Source organism: Nansenia antarctica (genome assembly GCF_963989245.1).
Source record: "Nansenia antarctica genome assembly, chromosome: 8".
In the NCBI taxonomy this organism is placed as follows: Eukaryota; Metazoa; Chordata; class Actinopteri; order Argentiniformes; family Microstomatidae; genus Nansenia; species Nansenia antarctica.
The window spans coordinates 45885119-45908057 of NC_137678.1; the positions used below are offsets into that span (position 1 = coordinate 45885119).

Below are 22939 nucleotides of genomic sequence, written 5' to 3' on the forward strand. Positions count from 1 at the left end.
GCTCTGTTGCTTGGAGCACACCCATACTGGCACAGGGAATGGGAAATGTAGTAAAGAACTTTGTGTACAGTAAACTCTGTCTTCCTGCTCTGTAACATTTAGTGTGTTCACTCATAACACACAGTGAGAAGCCTAGGGACAGGAAGTGATCCATCTCAGAGGTGATCCATCTCAGTGGTCCATCTCAGAGGTGATCCATCTCAGAGGTGATCCATCTCAGTGGTCCATCTCAGTGGTCCATCTCAGAGGTGATCCATCTCAGAGGTGATCCATCTCAGTGGTCCATCTCAGAGGTGATCCATCTCAGTGATCCATCTCAGTGGTGATCCATCTCAGAGGTGATCCATCTCAGTGGTCCATCTCAGTGGTCCATCTCAGAGGTGATCCATCTCAGTGGTCCATCTCAGAGGTGATCCATCTCAGTGGTCCATCTCAGTGGTCCATCTCAGAGGTGATCCATCTCAGTGGTCCATCTCAGTGGTCCATCTCAGAGGTGATCCATCTCAGTGGTCCATCTCAGTGGTGATCCATCTCAGTGATCCATCTCTATTGGTTTTTGGTATGAGTTATTATATTATGTTTATGATTTATCTGATTTGACCAAGGGCTGCCAGGCAAGTGTAAGACCTAGTATGTGTTTTGGTATGAGTCACACTGTTATATTATGTTTATGATTTCTCTGATTTGACCAAGTAAATATAAGACCTGGTACGTCACATGGTCTTTGTTGTTTTGGGTTTTTTGTTCACCCCACAATTGTGCTGTCTGTCGTGTCCAAGTGTGTCATCACTTTCATGTCATGTCTTTATGTCTTGCGAATATTTAAAATAATTACCAAATACAATTTATGTCAAATGTATTTTTGCTAATAAAAAGATTTAAAAAAAATATTAAAATCATCAAAGTAGGACACAATTGACCGTAAATACTTCACTAGGGCCCTGTGGACAAAATAGCTTGTGGTTACCACCAGCCAGCTCTGTATGTAGGCTACATGTATGAATGAACAAAGCTCGCCTTTGGGAACTACAGTGGACTCACAAGAGAGCAATGGCTCTCCACACAGTAATTGTACTACCGTGTCATTCATCTTTTATGTGTTTTGGCTATTGGATACTGTCATCTCCTGTTCTACTGCTCCCAGTTTAAAAAGGGCACAGTCAGGTGCGGTCAGTTCTGGAAGCACTACTATTGTATCTGCCTCTGCTGTCCCTCCTAGCAACAACTGCCCTGTGCTATCATCTTTCCCACACAGGCATGAGATCCATAATAATACTGTATGCCTATGAAATGGGCACACTGGCAAAGCCCTGCCCCCCCTTATGCCCTCCTGGCAACCGTTCCCCTTTGCCCCAGCACTGGTAACTCGAGCCGTGCAAATAAACCTGACTGTGAGTCGTCAAACAGAGACAACTAGCCATGCAAACAAACTTGGTTGTGCGCCATGCCAAACACGCCGTGTAAACAGATTTGATGAGGGGAGCCACCGTGAACACACAGGGGACAACTGAACACAGTGGGAACAACCCAATGTCTCATAATTGATTTTTTATACGGATGTAATGCTGGGATTTAATGCTAAACACTGGGGGCTTGAGGGCCTAGCTTGATATTAACAAGGAAAAGCCCTCAATTTGATAATGTTTGTTTTTGTGTTTTGAAAATGCTGACAGATGATGTTTATCTATCGGGGACATAATCTAGGCTCTCCCCCCCTAGGAGGTCAGAGGCATTTGCGTTTGGCATAGCTCCACTGGACTGTATGTGGGCCTCAGTACTTACTTACCCCTCTGCTGTACAACATTGGGCCGCTGACGTGAGGATCACTAGGGGGCAGCAGCTGCTACATTGAGACCTCTGAGTACTGAGGAACTCACTAGTTGAACGTAACGTAACTGAGTGGCAGGATGGAAAAAGAGCAGTGGAAGGTTGACTATGTATTGTCTGTTATGGGCTGGTTACCTGCATACAGATTAAGCTCAGTCCTCGACTAAATAACATTGTATCTCCATTGAAGATGAATTTTAGTCTAGGATTAGGCTTAATCTGTGTCCAGGAAGATGGCCCTACAGTACAGTATATGTGTGGATGGATGGATGGATGGATGAGTGGATGAATAGTGAATAAATAAGTGTGAGGGATTTAAGAAATGTGGAGATGGATAATTGAGAAAACATTCCCAAAATATTTCCTAGTCAGCCACTTAAGATATGATTGATGTGGCTGTGTAAGGAGGAAAAACAGGAGGAAGGAGGAAAAACAGGTATTGGGTAACTTGTACTGTTTGGATACAAAAACATAGAGTCATATCCGTTGCGCATCTGTTTTCGGATGTATCAAAAACAGCATTGAACTTTTGGTCTCTCCGAGCGACCATCAATCGTCCTTCACACCACAGGTGTAGTGGATTTGTATACGAAGTCCTCGTCTCCACACTTGAATTCACATTACGGCTGCTAATGATGAAGCACATGATGTAGCACAAGACAACAACAATCTACTCTGAGTCCACTGATCAGGACGTTTAAGCTTCAGGCTGCTATTTGTTTACCTAAAGCTTCTTGTACAAAACACCGTAACGGAATAAACCACATCAAGTGTGTACACAATATTTACAAGTTAATACTACAGATTTCTACACCTATTATGGTATGTAACATTTTCAGCTTCGCCTTGGGGGGGCCTCTGTTTGTGTGTTTGTGCTCCCATGAAAATGACAATGTTTACATTTTCAGAGTGTTTACGCATCCCGTCGTACAGTCTGTGACCCAATCTTGTCCAATCAAACAGTTCTCATCAGAGGGGAAAGCGGCGCACAATCAAAGATCCATTTCCTTTGATCGCTTGACTATGTCCTAAACTTTGTCAGATACTTCAAAGCCCGAGAGTGAAGCTGGAGAAGCTTTTAAGCGCTTCTGTGTTGTATTCAGGGGCCGCACAGACCGTTTACTGTACTCATCATAATGCCCTAATTGCCACATTAAACAAAAGTAAAGCCAGTGCATGATTGAGAGATCAAAACAGGCGGTCACCCTCTGATCAATGCGCGGTGCCTACTGATGATTCACAAGGCCGATGATGTCCCATGGCCGCTCACGGTTACGTAAATGGGTCAGAATCGTGGAAGAACTGACCCACTTCTGTATGGAGTAACTCACTTCCAATGAGTGGTGTGAGATTGGACATCATTATAGAAGATTGTTTGAATCCATCAGTCTTTCAGATATCTGGGATGCATTGTTGAATCCTTGCTGTTGATCACTTTCCTTTGGTTTGCAAAAGTTTGTTTTCCTTAGCTGAGTGTGACTGTTTGCCTTAACAGGCTGTTTGTCTTAACAACCAGATCTAGAGTGAGGCCATGAAATTATAATAGGCTCATTAGTTTCTGACTATTATACAGTACCTGGGATATAGATTAACTTTTGAGATCACATTAAACAACATTTATGTGTAGTGTTTTCCAGTAGTTAACTACGTTTTTGCCACGTAGCATCACTATGCCAAAAAGAAAAAGGGGGAACAAAGCATACATTGGAATTAAATGATTATTCCAGCCCTTGAAATTTTACTTCCACTATTTCTTACTTCACTGCCCCACTTGTGTTCCCCTCCCAGTGATTTCAGATCATTTCAGTCACACATTTCTGTCACAGGGACTGGTCATCTTTCAGTAACTGACTGTTGTAGGATGGATGAAGTCGTTTTGTTGCAGTGAACTACCTTTAAAGTAGCTTTACTTCAAAACGATATTTCTCTCAAGGGTAGGTTCAGTGTAGTTCAACTTTGTCCCATGTAAACATCATCATCAGAGTAGCGTGCCCAACACTGAGAGGGGACCCTTTCATTTCAAACCAACATGGATTAGGCTGTCATTGGCTATTACAGTATGGCACTGGTACTGACACAAATGGTATACAACACAAGTGAGAAACTAATGAAACAGTTCAAAGCCCTCAACAGGGCACAGTGACAACACTGGGGAGAAATGCAAAAGCCTAGTCCATTTCCGAGAAAAAAAATAGAAAAAGCCATGTAAACAATGCAGACTGCATTGAAAAACAAAACATCTCAGTAAATCATTATAATTTCCGTTCCAGAAATATATTTACTTTCCCACTCAGTCCCCAGCACAGTTTATATTGGCTCAAACTGAAGGCATCCCTCATGAATGTCCAGCATATCCCCAATGCCAAGAAAGATACCTTTGGGAAGCCACTTGACTTTGCCTGTTTTCTCCGAAATTAAGGTTGTGTAACTCATTGGTGTGTTGTGTGGATCAAATGTGTATATTATGACTATGCAGCCTTATTAATAAAAGATGTCAAGCAATGTCAACCAATCAGATAAATTAAGGTTGTGTAACTCATTAGTGTGTTGTGTGGATCAAATGTGTATATTATGACTATGCAGCCTAATTAATAAAAGATGTCAAGCAATGTCAACCAATCAGATAAGAGTCCAGGTGTTCACTTACGCTACGCTTACAGACAATACAGACTCACCCACACATGGGTGGCGTAGGATTCTCCTCAATGAGTCATCCAAGCCTGTTGTAGGCTGTACGTGTCTCGACACGAATGACAACATCCATAACACAAATAAGGAGGTGATGGTAAAAACATAATATCATATTGACATAACAAGCCCATCCCAGCTAAATGTTGCCTTCACCCTTCCAATGACTAGGCTACTACACAAATTATTCTGACACATATCACTAACAAACTTCCTAGTAGTTCCTGGAACTCGTATACAGTAAAATGAGGGTTCTCTTTATCTTTATCTTTATCTTTAAAGATAAAGATAGTAGTTCTTGGAACTCGTATACAGTAAAAAGAGGGTTCTCGCATGTAATAAGGAAACATTCAGTATAGTTAATTTATCAATGGGATGCGCACTTCAGATGAAGCCATTGGGTGTGTCACTCCAAAATTCAAGGGAATCTGAAAAGAAGTCTATCTTCTCTTATCCCTGTGGTACACTTGGTGTTAGAGTGGAAGATAAGCCACAGGGGAAAGGGAGGGGATGAAAGTATTTCAAGAACATGTCCCCATATGTTTGAGTGAGATTCTAATTGAGGATGTGGTTGATACTGCACCAATGGTTGTTTAAAAGATTGATACGGAGAAATTGGATCAATACAATAAGGTGTTTGAAGGTAGGCATATTACCTATGAAGTAAAAAAGAAAGAAAAACCAGAAGCTGATGCAACACTACAACACGGGCCTATATTTGGAAGTCTACTCAGTCATTAGTCAGTATTACAGCTAACCTCTAAAGCTGTACACTATGCCAAACCTGACTGAACACATACAACACGTAGCCTAGTGGAAGTAATGATATAAAGTCTGGACCAAACTCAAGTAGGACTATAATGGACCGAATGAATGAGTAGGAAGGAAGCCCCCCCCCGACCCCACCCCTCCCACCCCCCTCCTTTTATCTCTTACTTTTCTATCTCTATCTCTATAATTTCTCTCTTCTTTTTCTGTATTTTCTCTCTATTCTCTATTCTTTTTTTTCTTTTTTTTTGTTCTCTTTATAAAAAATAAAAAACAAACAAAAATGATGCAGGATGAACTTAAACAAGTGAAGAAAACTTGTAAAGTGTATGAAATGAACTTGTGAAATGTAATGTACAGCCCTGCAATAAAGTATATATATATATATATATATAATAAAAAAAAAAGTAGGACTATCATAGGTGCTTCAGAAGTTGCCCGCCACAGTGTGAAGCCCCGCCCACTCCATATTTAAACGCACAATGTCATCTCGCGCTCAGTTTCACAGTTCATAGTCAGACCGAACTTGATCTTGACCAACACGTTTAGATCCGTGGGAAATAGTAGAAAACGGCATATTCTCGCTTACAAACCTCATCTAGGTAAGAATTTTTAGCAATTACGTTCATGCAACATAATGAAATCCAATATTTCTGTGAGTGAATGCAAATTACAATTTGTAATGGATTAACATATTTTAGGTGAAATATGGGCAACTATGATTTAACGGGTAACCTCGTCGTTTAATTATAGTGTGCAGTGGCTTACACTGTCATTTGAATATTTGTAATTGTTTAATTCGCTGCATACTATAGGGGCCTGGACTTTATTGAAATGATACAATGCAAATGTCTCAAAAGATGTTACTGTGAGCAGTGTATTTATGTAGGCTATTTGCAGGAAAGTTCTTCGCAAAACAACACTTCATGTATACCCTAGGTCTACTTTTTAACAATGACTTTGGACAATTAAAATACGTTATTTTCTTTTTTTTCTTCTTTTTTTTCTTCCAGCTGGCCGTCGGTTTGATTACCTACAATCCCCCCAGTCCTGGCTGGATATCAAGCCCACAGACCAGAAGTATAACGTGTTCTCCCCCGGGAGCTGAACATTGTCCAGGTGGTCTGATAGCACCCCCCCCCCCTACCGAGGAGGTGTGAGAAGTGGTCCCGCGATGCGGTGTTCTCTCCCGGTTACTGTGTGTTGCATCAGCCTGCTCTCCCTCCACCAGCTCCTGGCTCTCCCCACCGGAGGAGACCGTCTTGGGAGGGACAGGTAAGAACATTGGAACCTGTTACATTTCCTATTGCACTTACATCTCTGTCGTCCTTTTGGAATGCTCCCCCTTTGGATGTGTTGAGAGAGAGAGAGAGAGAGAGAGAGAGAGAGAGAGAGAGAGAGAGAGAGAGAGAGAGAGAGAGAGAGAGAGAGAGGGAGGGAGAGAGAGAGAGAGAGGGAGAGAGAGAGAGAGGGAGAGATAGAGAGAGATAGAGAGAGAGAGAGAGATAGATAGAGAGAGAGATAGAGAGAGAGAGAGAGAGAGAGAGAGAGAGAGAGAGAGAGAGAGAGAGAGAGAGAGAGATAGAGAGAGAGGGAAGAGATGAGATGAAGAGGGGGAAGAAGAGACAGACACATACAGGTTCAGAGAGAATAAGAAGAGAGAGAGAGAGAGAGAGAGAGAGAGAGAGAGAGAGAGAGACAGAGAGAGAGAGAGAGACAGAGAGAGAGAGCACCATCCTATTGACAGGAGTCAATTGCGGTTTATCCTTTTCAAATGTCTTTATTTGTTTTATTATTATTATTATTATTATTATTATTATTATTATTAATTTGACCATTTTGGTTGCTCTCCTTGTGCAAAAGAGTTTAGTTACCGTTGTGTATGGAATTGACGGTGATGTGGGTGCATTCCTCAATTGATCACACGCTCAAACTGTTTCAACCACGAACGTGTTGAAATTATCATTTCGAGGTTGCTGTGCGTAAAACACGCTTCGAGTTTGTGTTGAACCAGGCTGTTGCGTCGGGTAGATAGCGGTAGCCCAAGGGCGAAGCGCGACAGATCTGATTCAATGAACTTAGTTGCTCCTGCTACAATAACCCGTGGACATGACGCTTCTGAGAAGTAGATTGCATACTGCGAGGGAATTCCGTGTTTTGTGAAAAGATATATCGTGAGCTTAGAATGATAAGGTTCTATCTCCGTCTAGGGTACCGTAGTTCAGAGATATTGAGTGTCAAAGTGTTTACATTCCATTATGTTTTGTGAGATGGGACCTTTGTATTTTATGAATTACTAACTCAAAAATGTCAAAAAAAAAACAAAAAAAAAACAGGCATTAATAAACACATAATGGATCAGATTATGTAAAAAAACTCAATTTTGACAAAAATGGAGATAGAACCTTATAATTCTAACATCACGATAATCTATGCGCGCACTGCGCACTGTGTTGTCGTTGAGACGCGCTTTTGTTTAATTATTGGCTATCTGGAATTTATGATCTATTACATCTGGATTAAACTGATTTAAAACCCAACAGTGCTCCGTGGATACTGTGAAAGACAATACGGCCATTGCATATGTTTTTTTTTTTACACAATGGATGCAGGAGTTCCCTCCAAATGCAAACTGGCGCGCAGGATCAGGCTTGCCCGTTATAAATAGGCTAAAGCCTAATCGACGCGTTTATATTGAAGTAAACATCGGCCAAATAATGTGAAAAAAACCTCCCGTACATTCGTTGTTGCTCCTGAGGAAAGTGATAGCTATTTGCGTCAGTGTTCATCATTTTCAAGGTTAACTGCGGCAAGCCAAGATAGTTAGGCTACATTAAATCTTTTCTCTTCACCTTGATTTGAATTGCTATACTTTATCTTATTACCACGCGCGCATACTTTGTGCAATGGGAAACAATATTTACAATTGTTTCTAAAATGTTGTGGATATAGAGTAGAATTTGTTCCTATCATTCCTAAATCATTTTTTATAACAGCCTACGTCATGCAAAGAAGCCAATTGGTTTGGTTCCTATGTAGTGCCTATAATTACAATATTCAGTGAGCATGTGATTACCAGAGGTGGAAAAACCAGTCCTTCTCATGTGTTGGTTAGCATTTGCTGACATGAATACCCAGAAATTCTAGCTATTGTATTGTACAGTGTAGAGTGGCACTTGTATTTTTCCACATTGGTTTTCTGATTGTGTCAGTGGTACATTAGTAAATGACACATAGGGCATTGGGGCAATGACATAAGAAATCATTATAATCTCTCAAACACACACAAACACACACACACACACACACACACACACACACACACAGACACACACACACTCAATTACATTCCCTGCAGGGCCAGTACAAAGTGAGGGAGCAGGGAGTGATCTATTGCATGGTAGGGTTGAGTTAGTGTCTGCATGCCCTCTCCTGGCAGAGGGCTGCACTCATTCTGCTGTCCTGAGAGAAAGTCCTCAAATCAAAGTAACACATTTGCACGAATCACTGTGGAAAAAAGATGATTCTAGACTGAGAGAAATGAGAGAAAAATAGAAAGTGTGAAGAACAATCAGCAGCCATCTGACTCTGAGGACTACATCAACGTAGCATCAACGTGCACAGGAGCAACGTAGTCACGGTGTAGAAAGACAGGTTATTGACAGATGAGAATGAAAAAGTAGGGCTTTATTTAATACCCTGACTCTACATTCAGTAGCCATGTCGGCAGGGTCAAGCTGTGCTCAATGGCCATCGCCGTATGTGGTGACTCTGTTCTACCCAGAGATGCCCGTAGGGTGGTCTCGCTTAGCCTAACAACCTTCTGACGCATGTCACATTAACACACCCGCTACCGGTGTGTGTGGGGAACAGGTGTTATGGGCTAAGTGAGCTAGCAGCATGTGGCTAAAACATGTGGCTAAAACAACCTGTGTGTGTATGTGTGTGTGTGTGTGTGTGACCACCTGCCGCTGAAATCAAACCAAAAAGGCCAACGTGACTCTGGCTACGCCTGCCTGGTTGTGTTGCTCTGTGATGGTCTTCCTCATTGCCTCCTAATTGCTGTCATCACTATAATGTCTCATCATTAGCTATCCATTTAAGGCAGTAGGGTGGTGGGGGTCAGGAGGGTGTGTGTGGGGGGGCGGTACTGATGGATCCACTGATGAATTTGTGGTTGCAGCAGCACCTCCCTATCTGGGTGTTTGAGTGACGCTGTATCTTTTAATAAAAACGACTCCCTTAAAAAGACAAACCGTTCTGTCTGTGCAATCGACCATCCTCAGTACATGTTCTCTTCTCATTCTTCCTCCTCTCCACTACGGAACAGCCTGTTCTCCTACCCATCACACGGTGACAGGCTGATAATAACACAGACAGCACAGCGGACCACTCTCTCTTCTTCCTCCTCTCATCCTCAGACTCTGACTGGATGGGCTTTTTGTCATTCCTTCTTTGTTCTCTTGTCTGTTCCCGGGTGGTACTTTCTTTCCCCCGATAACAACAAAGGAGACCGCATGTCCCAGAGGTGGCAGTCTGTATCGTCTGGATCGTTCCTTTCTTTTCTGAGTGGGGCAGTCCCACTCATATTTTTCTTTTTTATCGGATAGAGATAGTGAAGATAGGACAGGAAAGTAAGGAGAAGAGGGCATGTCACGGGAGAGCATAGGCCGGATTCAAACCCATATAGACATAAGACTGCGGTGCTAGACCACTGGACCACCCCAGACGACTGACTGGATCATTTCCTAACATAGCGTGAGCTTAGAATGATCAGGTTCTATCTCCGTTTAGGGTAGTTCAGAGATATTGAGCGTCAAAGTTTTTACATTCCATTATGTTTTGTGAGGTGGAACCTTTGTATTTTATGAATGACTAACTAAAGAAATGTCAACATTTTAAAAATAACACCACACAGGCATTAATAAACACCTAATGGATCAGATTATGTAAAAAACTCAATTTTGACAAAAATGGAGATAGAACCTTATAATTCTAACATCACGATGTTCTTAAGGCCATTCACAATACATACTACTGTATGTATATACTATATACCCTTCAATGCTGTTTTTACATAACATACTGAGGTTTCGCTCAGGAGAACAGACAGCAGTTGGGACCCGAGCCAAACAACAAGTTAAATATAGCTTCAGAATAAAAGTGTCATTAGAGTGGGATAAGAGTGGGATTCCAGCAGTGGACTGGGAAACAGGCCATTCCAGAGGGGGTCATGTGTCATATTCACTCGCTGATTTGCGGTAAAAATGCTTGTTGCTGTGACCCACGCAGTCTGGAACAGGGTTCAATGACATTGAATAACTTTCAGAACAAGTAAGTGACACTAAAATCCACTGACTGTATGTTTACAGATAGATCACAAGAGGGAATGTGTGTGTGTGTGTGTGTGTGTGTGTGTGTGTGTGTGCGTGTGTCCTCCTAAATCATTAACTCCCTTAACTCCCTCTCTCACCTCTATAGGGGGTCAGCGCAAGGGCCAGGACCCCTGCCTGGCATGCAGACGTCAGCCGTAGACAGTCCAAACACAATATTTATCCCAGAAACAGATCGACTGCATCGTTCAACTCACAAAGGACGACGTCCTGCCAGTGGTCTATAGCTATCTTCTGGGAAACATATCAGATGCTGTTGGCATCCATTAGACTGAAGCCAAACAGAGGTTTATTATCAAGATTATACCAAATAATAACACAAACCATATCTTTGGCAAGGGTTTTAGGCTTCATATAAACTTAACGTGACTCATCTCTTTTATGGATCTTTCAATGTACGTTATGCTCGCAGTCTTGTATATAAGCCAGGCCCTGTATATAAGCCGTAAATCGTTTTTGGGAGCGGGCATGTATATGACTCTGAGGTCAGGTCTCTGTGGATGTACGGCTGCTCTGATGTGGGGGGGAACACTGTAAACGGCGGTCTGCACTCGGGATGCATAGAGATGTATGTAGCACGTAAACACAGCTATCTCTCTCTCTCTCTCTCTCTCTCTCTCTCTCTCTCTCTCTCTCTCTCTCTCTCTCTCTGCTCCCCGGGTCTCACTATGATCAGGCCCAAAGGGGGGGGGGGAAGGGAACAGGCCTGCCAGCCAGCCCGAGAATTCCACTGTGGATTAGTGGCTAAGACCTAAATTCCACCTTCCACATCCATAAAGAACATGTTTCCGCACAGCTTGGGGAGAGGCAAATGAATGTGTATGCCCTGAATCTTACTGTATAAGAGTAGGCAGCTTAAAGAAGGAACACAGGAGTAAAGGCTTCATTAGCCCAGAATGAGGTCTGAGAACAGGCTGTTGGATTGTTGTTCTGATTGTTGATTTATTTAGAATAGGAGAAGTAGCTCCTTCCACAGTTATGTAATTGAGAGAGGGGTCAATACAAGCGCTAATGTTTAGCAGCGCTCAATCAGCAGCCAGGACTGCTTCCTTCTGTGGGTGGGTCCTGTGTGTGAGTGCTTTAGTACAATTGGAATGAGAAAACTGCAACCATGTGTGGTTTGATGTGGGTTTCCCCCAAACCGCCACACGATTAAATCTCCCGGTGAGAACAGAGAGAAAAGTGATGAAGAGAGTCTTCACGGCTCCTGGAGACGTGGCAGCAGACAGACAGCAGCTGCTGCGCTCAGGCCATGGTCTCTGTACTGCGCCGTACACTTTCACCCACAATGCACTGCATGGTGCCAAGCCCTGACCCCGTTAGTCTGAACCAAAGTATTATACTGTATTTAACGTCGACACAAGCGAGGGGTTATGACAACACAAACACCTCGAGAACAAGTGGCGACAATGTTTCATTGGGAAAATAAAATCGCCTTTTCACTTATTTCTCTCTACCTTAATGACAACAATCTCCCCACTGTTAGCTGATGAGGATTACGTATGGTTGTGCCATATTTATTGGCTAGCTCCATGGTAAGCTCCAGCCGCCTCCAAGGGTAATCATGTATCAAGGCCCTGGTACTGACAGGGGGGGGCTTACCCGGCCCAGAAGGGGCATTCCTGGGGCAGAGCTGGGCATCAGCCTTGAGCTATTGTGGTTTTTCCTGGAGGGTCTTTGGAAGTTATGATCACAAACCTGAACCTCCTCCATAGCCTATATTCTTGAGGTACAGTAATACAAAAGAATAACAATACACTGCACCACAAAAGAGTCTGGAGCTTAGCCTCTTATCGAACTCTAAAATCCCCTGCAACCCTTCCCCCGCCTAAGTGACTTTTAGCTTAATGCCCTCAGATGAAATGACTTTCTCGGAAAACAAGAAACGTGTTATCTAGGGGAAAAAAGAAAAGGCATAATCTTCCACAGATCAAACATAGTGCTGAAAACAAGAGTTAAGGGGACGCTTCAAGCTGAATCCCAGAGGCTAAAAGAAGCTTGGATATCTTTGATCCTCCGCCAATCACAGAGACCTCCATCACTGTCAATTTGCGGGGGATTAGTTTCAATAGCCTGAGAATGAGCAGATCAAATGGGCAAGATCCTATCAGGTCAGATGTGATGAAGTGAGAGAGTTACCCACGTACGCCCTGAGGTTCCTCACGGATCCTGGCGCTAGAAGAGGACGGTCAGCCAAAGGCTTATTCTGGGATCAGACGGGGAGCATCGCGGTGTAACTGGAGAAGGCCCCGGGCAGAGTGACTCACAAGTCACACCATTGGTCAAAAGACCTTCCGTGAAACCACTGCCCTTTGGCACGGACGGACACATACAAAAGGAGCCTTCGGCCCGCAGTCGGAACAGTCGTGACGATATTTCCTTGTGAGCCTAGTATATAAAGGTTATATATGAAAGGCCAAAGGCCAAGCAACCTCAGGTGAAGTTAAAGCAAGCAGGTCAGATATGTAACTCTGTTCTATGACAGAGAGAGAGAGAGAGAGAGAGAGAGAGAGAGAGAGAGAGAGAGAGAGAGAGAGAGAGAGAGAGAGAGAGGAGAACAAGGGAAATGCCAGGCACTCCTCACTCAGGAGAACTCACTCAGGAAGCCAAGCTCTTCTTACAGAAGCCCAAACAGCGAGTTAACGTTGTTTAAATCACTCAGTTGCCTTTTTCTCCCTCCCCTCCACATCCAGTCACTAATAATTCTTCAAGGAAATCGGTTTTTAACGACATCACAGGGCCTTCATGGCCATCTGCCAGATCTGACGACCTGACTAGTGAAGCGGGCCATCGTCTGTGTCAGGCTCGGGACAACGTGGTGCCTTCTGGGAGATTCAAGGCCTGAGTGAGATCGAGAGTCCAATCTTGCCTCAGGAGGGGAGGGAGGGTGAGGGTCGGAGGGTTCATGTTGAGGTTTGTGCTGCGGGGTTAAACAGGAGAGGGAAATATACCGTGCGACAATAACTCACACGTAGTTCGGGGACTGAGGTGTGAATGTACCGAGGCTGGATACAGCACATTGTGAGGCAGCCTGCAGACCATGTCGGAACCTGTTTTTGTTCTGTGACCCGGGGAGTCCCAAATGACGCTGTTTTGTAGCGGTTTTTACCTCATCTTTGTTTCTCACTTTGTTCACCAGCCCGGCCCTCCCCAGACCGATCGAGTTTCTTCGTCTCAAGTGTGAGAAACAGATTTCTCCCTCTCCTGGACTCCAGTCACAAAAGAGAAATGACCCTGTACCAGCCAGATTACATTTCTGTCTTTTTTTTAACAGAGGGACCAACTAAAACCTAAAAAGAGAACCCAACCCCAAGCTTATTATAGTGAGTATACACTGTCCATATCCCTACAATAAACTCGCAGCGTGCCATTTTTGCAAAAGAGCACATAAACACATCTTTTGTTCCCGTGGTTAAATAAAAACCTGTGCATGCCCGCCGGCACATATTTTGGCTCGACAGGCGGGTGTGACTTGGCGATGCCAAAGCCCAGAGATGAATGACTGGCACAATGAGGTGCCTGGAAATGGTCCCCATGTCACTGGCTCTCTCTGCCTCTGCCCTGGCATTACCCCTCTGTTGGGCACCAGGGCCCTGCCCTCTGCAGGTTAACAAGCTGGGATGTCAGGGAGGTGATGGGGAGCCTGGGGAGGCCAGACCTCTTAGTGTTTTATGCTGTAAAAACTTTGTATACATGGATTTTTTACGTCCAAGATTACTACTTTAGAAACTTTCACTGGCCACTCAACATGCTGTAGCTGGAATAGCACTACACGTTTCGCTCGTAAAGTAGATTGGGTTTTTTAGGTTTGGCCACAAGCGACACGTAAGAAAACTCTCTTCAGTGTCATTGGGTTGAGCTTCTAAAGGGAAAGAGTCACGTTTGATCTCTCCGTTCTGAAGATGATTAACAGCAGCCTTCTGACCATGAACGTCTTTTTAGCCAAGAGCATCACCAAGACATTGAAAACAAACACTGAACATCAAGGGGTTGGAGACCATATTTGTTCATTAATATGGCCACACATCTCACTCTACTAACTGTAAGGAGATGTGAGGTCTGTTTTCTCTAGTGTATTTACAGTACCCTGTTATTTCTCACATTCCAGCCTCTGGGATTCAGCTTAAACTGGGCGTCTGTGACGAAATGACAAGTCAGCATTTCACAAGCCGGGGAAAAGCTCGTTTTATAATTACACCCACCATCATTATACTGCATGGTTCCCCTAAAGACCAGTTGGAAGCTGAGCAGAACATGATGCTATATAGAACGGTTCATCCTGCCTCTTTCTCTACAGAGGAAAGGGAAGCAATATGGGATCTTCCTTTTCTTTCTCTCTCCTGTTTTCAACTTCAAATTCTCTTATTGGCACCTACCACTTACTTCATGCTAGCCAGCCAGCCAAGTGCCTGAATCTGTACCTGTTTACCTTAGTCAGTAGCGCTAGTGAATTCAGACATGGAGGTCGGAGGAAGACCTGAACACACTGGCGGACTCAGGGGGGGGGGCAGGGGGGCGACCGCCCCTCCTGGTGCCCCCACGGTTGAAAAACGTCACACTAAAGTGCCCTTTTGAGTGGCAAAATTAGAGGATGTGCCCTATTGGCTGCCCTTCCAATGGTCTAAACTTGACCATGTGCACTGATGGGGTCCCATGTTATGCAGTAGGTGCCCATTTTTTCTTTTCGCCCCTTTTTGCCCTTCAAACAGCCTGAGGCCGCCACTGCCTGGACACACCAGCCACAGTTCAGAGAGGAGCCGACAGGGTCAAGTTTGAGCAGCAGAGTGTCATTGTCAAACAGTGAACAGATGGCCTCCGCCACCGCCTCTGCCTCCTCGGCTGTGACGCCAGAATCAATTAGTGCACCAGCCCTCCTTTTAAAGTGGCCGGTCAGTAAATCTCCTTCCCAGAACACTCTGTCTGTTTGCTTAAGCAGAGGTGGACACAGAGACACAGTGTTGTGATGTTTCCAGCAGGTCGATTATACCACGTAATAAATGGGTTGGATGATACCTATGCTGTTTTTCTTGTCAGTGTGTAAAGACCATTAACCTTTTTAATGGATTGAGACGGGAGTGTAATATCAACACGGACATGCCTAGATGTTTTACATCCGTCCATATATAGGCTACTGTATAAGACATTTGCTCCAGTCACTGAACATCTAGGCCACATCGAAAGGCCACTTTAATCTAAAGTCAGTTCTCTCAACAGCCAGTATTGACACAGAGCTGACACATACAGACAGTTAACCTTTTTTCGGATGCTTGGATCTGACCCTTGGCCTGTTTTCTCCCCTTCTCCTCAAGGTTGGACCTTCTTAAGACGCTCCATGTGCTGAGAGAGGAGAGCTCCACTCCAGAGGCGGTGCCTGACCCTGCCAGCCCAACGGAGGCAGGCCCAACATCAGCCCTCCACCCCAGCACCCCAAAATGGCTGCCGGGCCTCCTCAGACACACCACAACACCACCCACTGATATGGGAGCAGCAGCCCGTTCTGGCCACGCGCTGGCGTGGGCCGGAGGTGTCCGAGGGTTTCAGCCCAAACGGAGGGTGTCGAGAAGTCGTCGTCACGCCCACCACCACCACCCCCACCACCATGCCCAGCTGATGCGGGTCGGGTGCGTCCTGGGCACCTGCCAGGTCCAGAACCTCAGCCACCGGCTCTACCAGCTGATTGGCCAAAGCGGGCGGGAGGACTCCTCCCCCATTAACCCCCGGAGTCCTCATAGTTACGGATGAGTTAGGGATGGATACCACCACCCCCAAACATCCCAGCAAACGTATCTATCTAGATATATATCTCTTTTTTTGTTTCACAGATAGCCTTTGCATTAGAGTTTGATGTAGTCCACAACCTTTTCCACCTTGAAGTGACAACATCTATACTTTTCGAATGGCATTTGCTGTGCCTTACTCCTCTTGTTCTCAAACTGTTTTAGATGAAGCAACCTTTTTGACATGGCTGAATCCTTTTGAAACTCCCCCCCCCCCTCCCCTCAAGATGACTCCGCTCACCATCCCTGGAAACGAATACCTTTCAAAACAGACCTTTAGAAACCAAACAAAAACTTTTCAGACCTCCAGACCTTCAGCAGAATGTTTGGGTTTCGTCAAAGTCTTTCGCTTTCTTCCTCCTGACCTCTCAAAGCAATGAGAAGGCTCAGGTTTGACGCTCTAATCCTGTTAATGTAAGAATAAAGGTCTGTCCATTTGGCCTCTCTCTTCAACACCAGCGACCACTCAGGCCGCGTCTGTGGAACACCAAAATAACCTCCCCTGGCAGCGGTCAGCCCTCGCCCCATTGATCAAACACTTAAGCCCCCTAATGTGGATCTCAACCTGCTCCTTGTCAGACCCGATACATTCCCATAGACTTGTCAAAACGACCACATGAACCCTTTTACCCCTCTTTACCTCCTGCAACTCTCCACCACCTCTTAAACCCCTTTAAGACCTGCCAGGACAATTTTAAGGAATATGTTGAACATCTTTGACCTTTGACCTCTAATTTCTACACCACCACCAGCTATAACAGTAACGCTCCTTCACTGGGCTGCGGACAAACACAGTCACTGCATCTCTCACCACCCGGAGGAGAATCATCGAAAGTTCCGCAAGTATTCTACAACCAAGCACTCCTCTCCTCTCCCTCACCTGGACACGTGCAGTGGCTGGTACAGAGGAGGTGTTCCAGCAGTGCACATCTTGGACAGTTGCGATGAATCAACCACAACAAGAGTTCGGCAATGACTTGATGGAATCTATACTCGTCTGGTAGGGACTGAATAGAGAGAAAGAGGGGTAAGAACAGAATGATGTGACGCAATGTGATGGCTGGCTGGCGCAAACACATGCTAACGGGGATATATGTACTAGTGCATTACTGCTACCACGACTGGTCTTATCCTCAGGCGCTGTCTGAAATATTATCCCCTTCACGAGATTCATAAGTTCTGCCTGTAAATCTCGACTTTGACGGCAATTTAATCAATCAGACCTAATCCTCCTCAGTCGTGCCGCCATGGCGGAGCTGGTGGCAACCCCCCCCCCCCCATCACACACACACACACACACACACACTCTTTCAAACTTCATCAGCTGCGATTTATAAAACAAGAAAAAAGAAGAAGAAAAACAAAAAGGGGGCCTTTTCATGCCGTGAACAGTAGGGGACTATAACAACCAGCACCAACCTCACAGCTGGACAACCCAAACCCCCGAATCTTCTACTGACAGCACCGATCACAAGGCCTTCGCCTGTTGTGTTAGAACATTTCACAATCCAGTGACGATACACTGTCATAATCAATAATAATCAGGTCAGCTACTAATGCTTCAGATCCTTCGACAACGCTGTATACACCAGTGTCGTTAACCTTGGTATGGATGTTGTTAGGTTTTAGTGTGTTAATTGAGTCTAAATTAGTCGATGGCAAAGAGTTGTGCTGTTACATTGTGGGTTTGTAATGAGAGACCACGGAGACCAAAATTTAAGGAGCAACAGAGCCAAATTTTAAATCCGTATGCCGAAATGCCTTACATTTCTACATGACAAACATAGTCTATGGGCTGAGATTGACTTTTTGCTTGTTATGTTTGTCTCTGAAATGGTGGGCGGATGCCCTCACTAAAAATAACCAAAAGCAAACCAGCCTTAGAACTATAGTCCTCCGATCTGAAAATATAACCCACAACATTTCCATGGCGTCTTTAATACCTCAATCGTGTGGCCAGATTTTTAGAGACATTCAAATGTTTCATATTGGCCATGTCAGACCAAAACGTCAAACAATTCGTTTTCCGAAACACTACTCTTGATCTGGTGGTGTTTGACTACAGTACATTATATTGTAGTGAGAAATCAGGTCAAATCATAGTTAGTAGAATTTATGTTCACATTGACTATGTTACTTTTAGGTTACAAATGATACAATCATACAAATAGACCTAATAACGTTTGAGTCTACGGTTGCATTTTTTTTGTAACACATTATTGCAAATCAAATAATTACAGTAAACAGCTACTAATTTTGGCATTGCTCCAATGCCAGTGTTTTAAATTCACCAAAAACCTGACAATACTTGACAAATGTTTGTTTTGTGTGATCTACATCAATCCTATAATGTGCTTGTTTATTCTTCTGTGTTCATCTTTCATTTTGTCTTAATTCCTTATCCTTTTTGGACTTAACTAGTCTTAATCAAAAGTGGGATTTTGTTGGTTTTATTTAATCCTAGGTTTGTATGATCTCTCTCTCTCTCTCTCTCTCTCTCTCTCTCTCTCTCTCTCTTTCTCTGTAATGATGGTGGCCCCAGGTCACAGGTCATAATCGGTGGTTCTTTGGTCTTAAGGCTAATCTGTTCAAAGGCTTACTTAAACACACATGCCATTCTCTCTTCTGTAATGGAGCTAATCAATGTCTCGTGACGGATAATTAAAAGGCTTTACAAATGCTGAGAACCTGGTGAATCGACTTTTTACCATGATGTACTGTCACACATCACCGGTGTGGGCGCGTGTGTGTGTGTATGTGTGTGTGTGCATGTCTGCCTCGTATACTAGGAGCCAATCTGATTTGTTTTGGTTGTCGTTTTGTTTTGGGGGAGGGGGGCTCATAAACATTCTTATTGTTGTGTACCTTTGTGACGGTACATAGTTGTACGTTTTTCTCATTGGTGGGTCCCGACCGTTTCCTGACTGCATAACTTTATGTTTGTCTGGGTAAACTGCGTAGGGCTTATTGACATACAACCTTGGACCACTAATACCTGCCCTTTTGTATTGGGAGAAACACTTCACACATGCTGTCACCCCCTCCCTCCCTTTGGTTGTGTTGTTAACTTAACCTATGTTGCAGTGAGAAACACTGAAGTGTGTGTCGTGTGCTCTGAGTGTGAGTGCTCACATCTGTATGTCAGTGTGTGTGTCTATACGTAAGTGTCTATACGTAAGTGTGTATTTGTGTAGGTTTCTACAGTGTAGTCATGCTAGACAGGAACGTCACAATTTCAACCTGATCATCTGTTTCTGCTCATTTTTCATAAAATATATTTCATATACTTAAAGGTCAGATGTCTCTTTTAGGGTCACAGCAAAGCACTTTACAAGTATATATGTTCTTAGTTCCTCACAACTTGAATTTCAAACTTTGTAATTAAATTGTTATAATGACAGATGAGCATTTTATTGTATATATTTTATTTGATAAGGATTTGTACGAATGTATTTGAGTTGTTAGAGCACTCCCACATGGGGTGAGGATGAGCGTATATCATGACTTGTGAATATATATATATATATATTAGCCTTAATATTTAAGAAAAGTGTATTTAAGTTATCTTTGTATGTTTATCTGTATGTCACCAAAGACACTATTTATCTCAGTATTTTCCACGCTTCCTTAAAATGACCTTGTGGTAGGAAAGTGAATGAAATCCTAAATGTAGTTAAATGTTACTATATGTCCTTCATTCTGTGTACAAATAAAGAATTACACTGTAGTGAGCTGAAGTATAGTGTGTGCCTCTGATTTGTAAGTATGTGTTTTGCGTGTGTATGCATGTTTACCTTCACGTGTGTGTGTGTGTGTGTGTGTGTGTGTGTGTGTGTATGAATATGAGCCACTCTACTCAACAGTAGATTATAATCAAAGCCAAACAAGAAAAACGAATGAGAATTAGAATTCCACACAATGAAATACATATCAGAAGTGAAAAACACAGCAAAATACAGTTGCTAACTGTTACTCAAGATCATGGGAACATAGATATGACTCGAGATAGTGGGAACATGAACACGACTCGATTATTTTGGTCAATGAGGAAATATTAGAAATTAATCCGTCTCCTGATGTTTGTCTAACCTGGGGGGGCACCACAGTGGAACAGCCGGGGTAGGAGTGCCCCTGACCAAGACGCTCTGACCGAATGGTGCTACTAGTCGCCATAGTTAATCATTATTTGTCCATGAAAGGACAGTGGAGTTGGTGAAGCAGAACTGAATGAAATGACAAGAAATGGAGGAACATTCATAATAATTAATATTATTATATATATTTTTAAAGCTTTTTTTAGACAGTGGAAAGACAGGGTATGAGCCGGATTTGAAACCGTGGTGACATGGGCATATGTGTACAATGTAGGCCGTGGTGCTAGCCCACTGGACCACCTCAGGCCAACGGAACCTTCTTATTACATCAGATTACAGATTACATCAGGCTAGCGGGAAAGGTTGTCCCTCCCTGTACCAGGGAGAGTTAATAAGTGACCATGGGACACTGCCACAGTCAGACAATTTACTGGACGTCAGCTCTGCCAGGGGGAGCTGGTTGGTGGGTGAGGAGTGGGCTGAGGAGGAGGGTGAGGGGGAGTGGGGAGTGGGGAGGGGAGGAGGGGGAGGGGGAGGAGTGGGGTGAGGAGTGGGGTGAGGAGTGGGGTGAGGAGTGGGCTGAGGAGGGGGGGGAGGGGGAGTGGGGTGAGGAGTGGGCTGAGGAGGAGGGGGAGGGGGAGTGGGGTGAGGAGTGGGCTGAGGAGGAGGGGGAGTGGGGTGAGGAGTGGGGTGAGGAGGAGGGGGAGGGGGAGTGGGGTGAGGAGTGGGGTGAGGAGTGGGCTGAGGAGGAGGGGGAGGGGGAGTGGGGTGAGGAGGAGGGGGAGGGGGAGTGGGGAGGGGAGGAGGGGGAGGGGGAGGAGTGGGGTGAGGAGTGGGGTGAGGAGTGGGCTGAGGAGGAGGGGGAGGGGGAGTGGGGTGAGGAGTGGGCTGAGGAGGAGGGGGAGGGGGAGTGGGGTGAGGAGTGGGGTGAGGAGTGGGGTGAGGAGTGGGCTGAGGAGGAGGGGGAGTGGGGTGAGGAGTGGGGTGAGGAGTGGGCTGAGGAGGAGGGGGAGTGGGGTGAGGAGTGGGGTGAGGAGTGGGGTGAGGAGTGGGCTGAGGAGGAGGGGGAGGGGGAGTGGGGTGAGGAGTGGGGTGAGGAGTGGGGTGAGGAGTGGGCTGAGGAGGAGGGTGAGGGGGAGTGGGGTGAGGAGTGGGGTGAGGAGGAGGGTGAGGGGGAGTGGGGAGGGGAGGAGGGTGAGGGGGAGGATGATGAGGGGGGTGAGGGGGAGTGGGGAGGGGAGGAGGGTGAGGGGGAGTGGGGAGGGAAGTGGGGTGAGGAGTGGGGTGAGGAGTGGGCTGAGGAGGAGGGTGAGACGGAGTGGGAAGGGGAGGATGATGAGGGTGTTGTGGATAGGTGAGGGAAGGGGGGAGGACATAGGGGCAGGGACAGTGCTCCAATGGTAGTCCTGTATGGCCTCCTTCATTTGATCAAACAGATCACTTTCAAAACACACCAGGAAGTGTAGGACATAGACCTGAGTTGGCCATAAAGAGAAACTCTTATCAATATATATATATATATATATATATATATATTGGGATATAGGGATTCCAACATTGTGTCACATTGAATGAATACCTTCATATCACCATCTCTGTAGTTCATTGATCATATTTAACACAGAGCCAGAAATGCCCAGACCTCTGTAATGAGGACACAGGACACAGAGGAGTGTGTGTGTGTGTGTGTGTGTGACTGTGACATCTGAGGATTGGGTGTGAGTGCCAGTTGTGAGTGCCAGTTGTGTCGTGGCCATCATTCCTGCAGCGTCTGGACAGAGTCAGCGAAAACACACACGCTCACACACATCACGAGACGATGAGCGATAAGTCACAAGACCTGAGGAATCTTTACTTAGGGAGTGTGTGTATGTGTGCGTGTGTGTGTGTGTGTGTGTGTGCGCATGTGTGTCTGTGTGTGTGTGTGTGCGCATGTGTGTCTGTGTGTGTGTGTGTGTGTGTGTGTGAGCGTGTGTATATGTGTGTGCGTGCATGCGTGCGTGCACGTGAGTGTGTAAACTTCCATCAAGTTGCATCATTCAAGTTTCTATTTCTATAAAGTGACAAATAAACTCCCCAGCCCAGTATCAGACACATCCAGTCTGCAGTGCGACGCTCTGATCATGGTAGGAACAAGCTGTCGACCCAAATCTACGAGACCTGGTAACAGTCGTTCGGTTCAGGAGGCCCCCCCAGGCCTGAAGAGAGCTTCAACCCCCTTCAAACAAAACCCAAAAAGGGTTGAAATGTTTCTCTGACTTGTTTTCTTCCCCCCTCCGTGCCGCACAATGAAGATGTCTGCAAAACATCGATATGAGAACAAAGACCATGCCTTTGCTTTGAGCCTCCGAAGTATTCAAAGCACATTCTTTTCGCTGAGAAAAAAACAAGA

At 44.9% G+C, this 22939-nt stretch overlaps 1 protein-coding gene across 1 annotated transcript; it reads left to right on the plus strand.

Annotated features, from left to right (window-relative positions):
- Positions 1-6363: 6363 nt before the first annotated feature.
- Positions 6364-16418, plus strand: adm2a (adrenomedullin 2a; the record flags this gene model as incomplete). The annotated part of the gene is made up of 2 exons (XM_080538411.1): positions 6364-6558; positions 15986-16418. Exons 1-2 carry the CDS (start codon positions 6458-6460, stop codon positions 16416-16418), a joined length of 534 nt encoding a protein of 177 aa, XP_080394537.1. The 5' UTR covers positions 6364-6457.
- Positions 16419-22939: the final 6521 nt, after the last annotated feature.